Source organism: Sceloporus occidentalis, unplaced genomic scaffold, assembly GCF_023333645.1.
Source record: "Sceloporus occidentalis isolate IW3139 unplaced genomic scaffold, rSceOcc1.0.p SCAF_13, whole genome shotgun sequence".
NCBI lineage: Eukaryota > Metazoa > Chordata > Lepidosauria > Squamata > Phrynosomatidae > Sceloporus > Sceloporus occidentalis.
The window spans coordinates 7,580,641-7,591,546 of record NW_028316993.1 but is presented as its reverse complement, the minus strand read 5'-3'; the positions used below and the strand labels follow the sequence as shown (position 1 = coordinate 7,591,546).

Below are 10,906 nucleotides of genomic sequence, written 5' to 3'. Positions count from 1 at the left end.
TTACATTGAAAGCTGATTTGTGTTCCTGGACATATGCAGAGTGCTTTTTCTCATGGTGACAGCAGAGGGTAGGGCGTTCAGCACATACAAGTTAGAGGATGGAAGGAAATCGTCCTCCAGATTATGATAGACTGCAAGTCCCATTATCAATAGCCAAAATATCCAGTGTTGGGAGTTGCAGTTCCACATTTGGCATGATTCTTACTCTTCACTTGGGGGGGGGGGGGGGAGAGGTTTGTCAGTTCATTGTTTCCAGTATATAATACTGGGGAAATCTCACGACTAGACCCCCCCATCCCCAAAATAATTTGGAAGGATCACACTGGAGATCTATGATGTCTGCAACACAGGCTTTATTTACAAATATACAAGCAGGACATGAATGGGGGCAAACAGGTATTTCTACGAAGCAGATTTCCCACTCTGAGAGGTACCCTCACAATACTCCAAGGTTGTTTCACCTTCATCCATCTCTTACGCATTTTCAATTTTTCTACCCATTTCAATTGCACAAGTGTTCTCACATTCATCCCCTTTCTGGGACCATTATTGCCTACCCAACTACAATTGGGGTGGGCAAAATGTCCCTGAGGCTGTTGTTGTGGGCCCCAGGGACCCCACCAGAGGTCGAAAGATTGGGGGGGGGGCAAAAATGTGTGTATGATCCAGAATGCCCCCAGATGCATTCTAGAGAGTGTGGAGGGTATTCCCATCATATTTGTAGCTGTCCCCCTCCAAAAAGATTTGCAACATTTTAAACAATCCTCCCCCCGAAATGCTCCAAAATGTCCTCTAAGGGGTGTTGGGGTGGCATTTCTAACCATATTTTGCAGCTCTCCAAGCAATTGAGGCACTGGAAAGGCCCCTTTTGAAACCGAAAATGTGAAAATGCCTTCCTACTTCCTAAAGGTGTGGATATTTATTTATTTATTTATTGCAGCATCAGGTGCAGTCCCCCAAATAAATATCCCAGGGGTCTAATGTAGTCCCCTGGCCTTCCACAGTTGCCAACCCCTTATCTACAGCTGGTATAGGAACATTTTAAAAGCTCTTTCATAAAATCCAGGACTCTGGACGTATTCCTGCAGTGCAGGAAAGGAAATTAATTAGATCTATGGTTTTTAGACTTGAACACCTCAAGATGTTGCAGTTTGTGTCTAACTGTCTGCAGAGGGCAGGATCATATGGTTTCAACAATATGATATTCTTTGCCATATAGACATTTAACTATTTATGTAATGGGAAAGTTTAAAGTAATGTGGCCACAACAAAGTACCGTTTCCAGGATTCCATAGCATTGAGCCATGACAGTAAAAGTGGTGTCAAACCAGATTATTTCTGCAGTGCAGATACAGCCCATGAGGATGATGCCCTTCCCCTGAGACTGCAAGGTGCCACAGGCCAGCCCCCATGGCAGCAAAGAGAAGGAGCTTACAACCCACAAGGTTTCAAGGATGGTCTGTAGGGCCCTTACTTGAGGGGATGTCTGAAGAAATTATCCCTGAGGCTACTTCTAGGGTTGTACAGAAAGCAGCATCTACAATGGTCCACTCCCCTCCTTTCTGCTCATAATACTTTGGGGTGCATCCCGTAATTTCCGATCCTCAGCCCCTTCTTTGATACTGCAACTGAAAAGACAAGGCAGAGCTCTGGATTTCAAGTGCTGCATTATATCACAATTCACTATCAGTTAAATTCCATGCGGGGACAAGGAAAGCGACTTCTACCCCAGCCCCTGGCAATTTTATCAATTGCCAGGGTAGTTCTTTAGCAGGAAAATGGTGCTGTTTGAAGCTGTATGATACAGGCCTCTGAGACGTGACCAAGTTGCAATGCACAAAACCAAAGAGTGAATCCTTATCAATGGTTTGCTTCTGCTCATCTCTGGAGGTTATTCTTGAAACAAGCAAAAAACTCCGTTGGGGATGCAGTTAATAGTTGCAGAAAAAGGACTACTGCATCAGCAGCATCAAAAAATTCTGCGACTGCATCACTTGCTTCACAGTGAAACACTTTGCTGCTTCTCCAATCAGCCATTTAACAATTTTTTCTTCCTGCAATCAGTTGTTTGATTGGTTTTCCATCTCAGATCCACACTGAACTGTTAGATTTGAAAATGATAGGTAAGCAGCAGTCGGCTGCTTGCACAGTTGATGGTGGTTTTCCTAACGGCAGACCAAGCGAAACCTACAAAATTCCTGATACACACATGCAAACACAAACTGAAGGAAGGGGTGCTGAGAAGAAAAGCAGGTTAGAGATGAAGCATTTACAAGTTCCTAAAAACAGCATGGGCCAACATAGGGGGCAATGATTGAAGAGCATTTTGTGCGGTCCCATTGCAGGTACTGTTAGGGCATTTGACCAATTCTAAGTGGCCCTTTTCATAAAGGTTAAGTTTCCAGCCCTCATAGAGTCGGAAGAGACTCCCAAGGGCCATCCAGTTGAAGCCCATTCTGCAGTGCAGGAATACACAATCAAACATCCTGGACAGATGGACATCCAGCATCTGTTTAAAATCCTCCAAAGAAAAAGGCTCCACTACTCTCCAAGGCAGCGTATTCCACTGTTGGACAGCTCTAACTGTCAGGAAGCTGATGGAAGTAAAAGCCAAACCAAAGCATGAATGCACTTGGGAGGTTTCAAAGCTGAGAAATCGGTGCAGGTGATGTTTCAGACAGTTTAAAACATCTTCATTCGGTTTTCAAAGAGCATAACACCATCTCTAGGTAAAAGCTCCAGTGTGCTTGGTAGCACACCTCAGTTCAGCCAAAGCTTAATGTGCCCTTTACACCTGCCCTGTCTATTTTTGAGGCGCAAGTATTTATAGTATTTATGGACCAGATTGCTGGTCTTGAAACAAGCCACACAGAGAGAAACTGCTACTGTTGTGGTTAATAATGATTCCAAATCTGGAGAAGTGGGCAATTTCTCTTCCTTGTAGGCTCTAGAGCAGGGCCTTGGGGCCCTATGTGGCCCTCCAAAGATATTTTTATAGCCCTTGGCCTTTCCTTATTCTCTGGAGCAATCTTTATGAATTGTAAATTGACTCCTTAGGTTGAAGCTTCCAAGAGCAGGAATGCACCTTTTAAATAGATAGCAGGGGAGGCCTTTACTATTTAAGATGAAAACATAGCTGCTTTCCAAAACCTAGATTTCTTTCTCTGTCATTTTTCAGACTAGAGAGACTTTTCAGAGACTCTTGCTTTTTGTATATGCCAGCAAAATTCCCCAATAAACACTTAACTTTGTCATGTAACAGGTTTTTTTACTGATTCAAATATGTGTCTCAACTGTGAGGACATGTATTTTTGTACTGTTAGACAAATAAGAAAGAGAAACGAAATCAATTTGTTTCTACACACCCAATAAATAATGAAGTACTATAAAGACTGGAATGTAGAAATAAAGAGTGTCATGTTCAGTTGTTGAGAAGATATGGATTAAAAACCCTTCTCTGTTACTTCCACTGGGACTTGCAACTGGATTTAATCCTAAACAATCTGGAGGATCAAAGGTTGAGGCAGGGCAGATTTAGCAAAATTGTGTAGCCAATTCAGTTTTCTTAAATGCTGTCCCTTATCTAACCAAAATGGCACCATTTGTATAATGGCCAGCATATCAAGGGGTATGGGTTTACAGACATATCTTTCAGGAAGAATAAATGCCCTTCCATGCAAGTTATTTTCAAAGTCATTGTTGTGCGTCCAAACGGACACCAAGTCCTGGCTTTTGGACATCTACTGGAGACAAATATAATTTAATCAAGAAATTATGTGATTCTTGACCTCTGTTTCGATGCCTTATGCAAGTTATTACAAGCCAAAAATAAAAATAACTCCCCAATATATATCTTTTGCAATCCTAGGTCAGTTGTGGGTTTTTTAAACCAGTCTTTGCTAACATGGGTTTATAAATGTTTCTTTTTAATTCCGGTGTTTTGTGATAACAAGCAGGATAATAACAACTGCTAGGATATTGTGCTAGTATACTGGGGCACTGTATTGACTTCTGTTTTGGGAGGGGGGAATCATGTTCTACACAGTGTGCACATCAGGGTTGTGTGAAGCGGAGAATCTTGCACACCTGTTCAGTGAAAAAATGGACACATCCAGGAACCATTTCTTTAAAGGTGTCCTGCGCAAATGAGGCCTGAGCATGGCTCAGTGAGTACAGCCAGGGGCAAGAGGAGATAGGAGATGGAATGGGATTGCATAACTTGGAAATGGTGCATCTGGAGTCTTGAACAAAAGTGTTCCATACCACAACGTTTTGTTTCAGACCCCACTTGTTAATTTTGTTTTTGTTTCTGTTTTGAGTCAAGGGGGAGCAGCTGTTTAGATGTTCAGCAAAATGCATTTGTCCTGCCCTGACTACTGTTATCAAGGTAGGAGAGACACTGAGGCATGAAGCTGTCTCTCATTTAGTAACCACACATTGAAACAGAATTTGATAAGGCAGAGTAGAAAAGACTACAAGCTTAAGACTTCAATTTCACACACTTACCGGGGTGATTCCCATAGAGTTCAATGGGATTTACTGCACAGTAGGCAAGCTAGGAGTGCATTGCACATTAGAACCAAGAAGCTGGCATAAGTGAAGGCTCAGATGTCCCTATTCAGCAGATCTGCCTGTTTTCAGGAATTCTCTGCTTAAATCACATAAGGTGATTATTGGGAATAGCATGCAGCATCCCATGACACTGAAAATCCTATGACTTTCAGTCTTCCTTTAGGTCAGGATGCTAGCCCTTGTTTGTAAGTAGACTTTTGAAGATGGAGGAGAAATTTCTGGAATGCAGAGTGAGGAGCCTGAGTATGACTTCATTTGTTGGGAATGAACTTCCAAAGCACAGTGATTTGTGTCCCTTCCTATCACTAGCTGAAGCAGAATAATAATGCTGCTTTTTCAACTTAAAAAAAATAATATATGTTCATTTTGTAGGTTTTGACTTCACAGTACCTTGCTCCAGAATTTTGATTTTAAATGATGCACAGTATAAATGGGTCTCCTTAATGTAGAGCTCGGAGAACCCGTGAACCTTCAGATATTGATGTGCTCCACTGCTCACCAGGCCCAGAAGTATGGCCAATGGACAGGGATGATGGGTGATGTAGTCCAGTAATTGTAGGGCTTCAGGTTCCCCATCTCCTTCCAAGTAGGCAATCAATTGTGGCTCAATCAGAGGGGTGGATTTTCTTTCACTGATGAAATCCCAAGGAAGGAGAACTTCCATTTGCTTCTCAGACGTTGGCTGCCATTGGTGCCTCCTCAAAAGCTGTCCTGAAGACCTGCAGCAAGGACCGCCTTACTGCATCCTGGAACTCCTGCCCCACAAAAACATAGAGCAAAGGGTTGATGCAGCTGTTGAACATGGCAAGGCACTTCGAGAGGGGGATGGCTACCAGGCGCATGGTATCTGGCACTATGTCCATGGAGATCCTTGCCAAAGCCAAGGCATGGTAGGGCAGCCAACACAAGAAGAAGCAGAAGACCACTCTGGTGACCACCAAGAAGGGCTTGCTGGACTTGTTGAGTTTCTTCTTGTGCATAGTCACCACCAAGATTGTGTAGGAGATGGAGATGACGAGTAGGGGAAGGAGGAACTGGTAGAGAAAGATACAAATAGTGAGGACCTCAGCTTCCTGCCAGTCCTGGAAGATATCCAGGTTGTTGCAGGAGCTACGGTTGTTCTTTTCCACTGAAACCTCAGTGAAGAAGTAGGAGCTGGGGACAAAGAAAGCTAAGGAAATCAGCCAGAGAAACCCACAAGCCCCCCAGGTGAGACGGGGAGTGCGATAATTTTGGCACCAGACTGGGGCCACCACAAGAACACAGCGGTCCACGCTAATGGAGCTGAGCAGGAGAACACCACTGCACACACTCAGCCCAAAAAGGCAGTTGGCCACCTTACAGGCCACAGAGCCAAAGGGCCAGTGCAGATCCAAGGCCAAATTCAGCACTGTAACAAAGATCAGGGAGGTGGAAGCCAAGTCAGCGAAGGCGAGGTTGAAAAACCAGACTGTGTTGGATGTCCAGCGGAGCTTCAGTCCAGTGACCCACAAAACTATCCCATTCCCAGTCACTCCAGCCAGGAAAATAAAGCTGAAGATCACACCGGTGATGATCTTGACAGTGTTACGCACTGTGCTTTCCCCCAGGGCCAGTGAGGAAGATGACGTATTGGCTGCTGGGCTTGTGGACATCTCCCTGCCAGAGAGAGAAAGGAGAGGGGCATATTAATCTTGCATATGGCACTATCTATGTAGACTGTGGACCACATGTGACCTCCTTTCTGGGGAGGCCTAAGATCACCCTCATCCTTCTCCTGCCCACTCCCTCTTTTGACAAAAAGAGAAATACATGGAAACCTTCAGGGACAGTTTTTCATCTTTAAAACAAGCTGCACTTCTCTGGTCCTTCTTCAACCATTAATAGATCTTTTTACCATTTTCACCTTTCATTTCTTTTATGAGTGCTCCCCATGGGCAAGAGAGGATGCAAATTGGTCCCTGCCTCCCCAAACCCCCAGTTTGTTCTTGTGTTGTTATGTGCTTTCAAGTTGAACCCAGCTTCTTGCTACACTTTGTTGCTCTTAACAACTGTCAGGCCAACTTATGGAGACCTTATGAATGCAAGAGCCCTGCTCAGGTCTTGCAAACTCAGGGTCGTGGCTTCCTTGATTTATTCTATCCACCTGTAATGTGTTCTTCCTCTTTTCCTACTACTTTCTACTTTCCCAAACATCATTAGTGAGTTATATCTTCTCATGATCTATCCAAAGTATGACAGTCTTAGCTTAGCCATCTTGGCTTTTAGGGACAGTTCAGGCTTGGTTTGCCTAGGACTCATCTATTTGGTGACACTATCCTAGGGTTTTCTTGGCAGGATTTATTCAGAAGAGGTTTGATGTTGCCTTCATTGTAGGCTCAGAGTGTGACTTCCCTAAGGTCGCCCAGTGAGTTTCCATAACTAAATGGGAATTCAAATCTTGGTCTACCAGCATCCTAGTCCAACACTTGAATCAGTAAGCCATGATGGAACACGGTTGTTTGCCAATTTCAGTTCATGTTCATGGTGCTTGTTAAAGTACTGGAACATAGGCCCTGTCCCAAGGGTACTGTTTAAAAGGAGGGAAGAGGAGGGAAGAAAGAAAGAATAACATTTATAATAAAACCAATACAGTATATAACAGTGTGAAAGAGAAAATAAGATATGTTTGGAGTGATGGGTGTTTATGGGGCTCTCCATTACTTTGATGAGAACTGGCTGGGTAGATTATCACCAAGTTTCATTGGGCATGTTTGGGACAGTCAGGCTTAAAATACAGGCTATGTTATGTTAAAACCTGCTGGGCAATTCTGCAGGTGTTTTTATTTCTAAAACAATGTATGTTCTAATAATAATTCCAAATCATAAAGAAGTCACTACTGGGCACAACTCTATTTCATCTGTCTAGGAAGATCTTTTTTACATTTCTTCACCAATATAAGGAGAACCAGCCAGCGTTTCTGTGCCAAAGATTAAGTGGCGTCTAATACACCCACTAGATCCATTTCAACTAATGTTAAATCTAAAGAAAGAGTACACCAATAGGCTGAGGAGGTTTTCCATTAGGTTGGGTTGTATGAAACAACCTAATTCCTTCTTCCACTGAAGTCTCTACTCCTGAATGTCAGGTTTCAGAATGTTTTGTTTTTAGCTTTGGGAATGAAATAGGCACAGCACTGCATGCAGGAGAGTAGCACATCTTCACACTCTAAACTGCCTGGGTAATGCACCACAAAGCAATTTATCCTTATTGTGCTACATAAACCATGCCCCTTTTAGGAAATTAAATGCCATTTTGCACCATCAGGGTAGCTTTTCAAGCTCCCTTTTCATTTGCAGCCACTCGGTTTAATGGCATGTCAGACTCCGTGGCTGGAAGTGAAAACTATGCAGCATGTGTCTAGCCAATAAATTAGGGAAGTCAGTTCTATTAGTAAAGAGGGCACAGGTGGTTCCCATGACACTAGCATGGTGAGTTTGTATTGGGTTTAAGTCTGAAGTTGAAAGAAACTATCCAAGATGGTGAAGCTGTTTTGGGATATAGTCCAGCATCTAAGGGGCAGTACAGACGGAAGGCTCCGTGCCGCCCCTGTAAGCACTGTGTCTGTGCTGCAGCATCCCCATGCTGCAGCACAGATGCGCTGCAAAAAGAAAGCCGCCTAGAGCGGTTTCTTTTTTGTAACGCTGGAAGCAGGAAGGGGCATCGCCATGATGCCACTTCCTGCCAGTGACGTCTGGTCGGTGTATGGTGGCGGTGGCATCATGGCAGCCCCCGTATGGATGGGTGGCCACTATGATGCCACCGTCGTTACATGCTAGGGATCTGGAGCGTGCAGATGCTGCATGCTTCGGAACCCTAGTATCGGTAGCGGCATGCCGCTTTTGGCCCATCTGTCCTGGGCCTTTGTAAGACATTTAAAGTTTGGACTAAAATCCAGGGCAGATTCACCACTCCACTGATAAGGGAGCAACCAGAGGCCATGGGAAGAGAGAGTGACTGACAGAGTCAATGGACCAGTACAGACAGGCCAAAATAAAGCTGCTTCAGGTCACTTTGGAGGTATGCTGTTTCAATGATGCATGCATCCTAAGAGACTAAAAGCTGCACCAAAGCTGTGCTCCAGTCCTTAGGACTGGTGCGCAGCTTTGGCATGGCTTCTGGCCTCTTAGGGCGCATGCATCAGTGAAACAGCATACCTACAAAGTGACTCGAAGCAGCTTTATTTTGGCCTGTTTGTATGGGCCCAAAGTTCCCAGGGCTTTTTTCCAACGGGACACAGCTCACAATCACTCGTCTCCTGTGTACCCACCACCCTCCACAACCTGCTCCCTCCCTCCCTCCCTTCATCTCTGTAACTGAAATTCTCAAGGGCAATCTCAGTTGCTCTGGTTACGGCATAACTTCTACATAGCCAGGACTATTGCACAGAATGGAAAGGAACGTCAATGAATACGCCTCAATTCAAAGCGAGAAAGTTGCCATGGGATTAGAGACAGCTTCTGTTGCCAAGAGATGAGAGGAGAGGGTGCAATCGGAGTTGGTGGTCCTACCATAAGGCAGGCTCAAGTGGCCAGTTTAGGAGGCACATGAGTGCCACTAAGGGGGCCAGAGTGGGAAATGGAAATGGAAAGGTTTGATCTGTAGAGTAGTACACAATCCTCCCACAGAGGATTGCACAGCTTTCATTCATTCTGGCAAAGCCAGGAGAACCTTTCTACTCTCTGCTGAGTAGCATTGAAGCCAAAAATGTAGGAGCTTGTCAATGAAAGAGAAATCAGAAATGAATCAGTTAGTGAATCAGAAAAGAAATGAACAACAGGAAGAATAATAGAAAAAGTATTCCCTGTGTTCAAATTTGGAAACAGAAGCAGAGAGGCAAGTTGTAGCATTTGAGATCTTTTGGGATTAAAGAGAATTTTCAGGTTTGGAGGTTGGTTGGTTTCCTTCCTAAACTCTATCGCATACCATACTGCAGCGTACAAGATTACAAAACACATGAAAGTACAATTAGAAAGTTTTTCTTCCTTATAAAAAAGGTCTGTAAGAGGTAAATATATTTTAAAACTCAAATGCAGACTGTTTGCTCACAAATGTCTAACCACCAGACTTAACATCACATTACTAATATTGTGGGGTTTTAAAGTGATGGTGAATGTGATCTGTTGCCCATCCCAGTCACTTACTGGGAAGGAGCAAGAATAGGAGGAATTAAGGACTGGTAGAAAGAAAAGATGCCCCCTGTCACTTTTGAAGGCTTCAGCCCTGTACACCTTTGGCGGCAGTCCTGACATTCTTCAGAAAGAACCAAATTCACTACCTCTGCTTTAGGTTTGGGTACAAATGACAGCATTCTTGTTGTTGTGTGCCTTCAAGCTGTTTCCAACTTACACCAGCCCTAAGGCAAACCTATCATGGGGCTGAGAGTGTATGATTCACCAAAGGTCACCCAGTGGTTTTCCACGGCCAGCATGGTGTAGTGGCTTGAATGTTGGACTGTGACTCTGGAGACAATGTTCTAGATAGATCTTAGCTGTGAAACGGACGGAGAGATAAAGAGAAAGGGGAATGGGTGGAATTCTAATGTAACACTGAGTCTGAATTCTGGCATTTCTGGATGAGAAAATCTGCTGGAGTTCGGCAAGAGGAGGCCGTCAGTTTTAGCTCTCCTTCTTGCATCCCCACTGCTGCAGATTATCATAACGCTGTGATCTTGTTATGCAACGGCGGCTGTGGTTGTATTTACGTAGCTATTGTTGCATCTGCCCTCCTGGGTCTGGCTGAGAGCTAGAGGTTCTCTATGTGGATGGATGTTGTGTAACTTCTCTTCCATCTGATTCCAGGTGCTACTTAACACTCAGGCACATTACCTGGAAGCAAACAAAGGAAGAGGGGAAGGCAACCGAGAGATAGGGAGACTATGGTTCCCACAATTTATTTCTTTTTAAACAAACAGGAGTCTAACACAGAACTTGCAATAGAAGCCTCTTCACTCCTTCTCTCTGTATCACAAAACAATATTTACTTTCCCCCTGTCTATCATGCTGCTGTTAAAGGCAGAGGAGCTAGGCCAGTAAGAGAAATAAAATGAAATAAAATTGGCAGCTCTAAAAGTAAGTGGTTTTTTTTAAAGGTTTTCATTTTATTAGTGCCTTTACCTCTCCCCTTCTTCAAGGATTAATGGAAGACCTGAGGATCTACTGACCGTTCGAACTCTGGAGAGATCTAATTTTGGTTCTAACACAGCAATGTCTGAATTCAATTGTGCCTTCAAGTTGCCTGTTGACTTATGGTGACCCTATGGATTTCTTAGGGTTTTCTTAGGCAAGGAATACTCAGAGATGGCTTTGCCAGCTC

At 43.9% G+C, this 10,906-nt stretch overlaps 1 protein-coding gene across 1 annotated transcript; it reads right to left on the bottom strand.

Moving 5' to 3' along the window:
* Positions 1 to 5,243: 5,243 nt before the first annotated feature.
* On the bottom strand, positions 5,244 to 6,206 carry LOC149304792 (chemerin-like receptor 1). The gene has a single exon (XM_089478178.1). The coding sequence runs from the start codon at positions 6,204 to 6,206 to the stop codon at positions 5,244 to 5,246; it is 963 nt and encodes a 320-aa protein (XP_089334304.1).
* Positions 6,207 to 10,906: the final 4,700 nt, after the last annotated feature.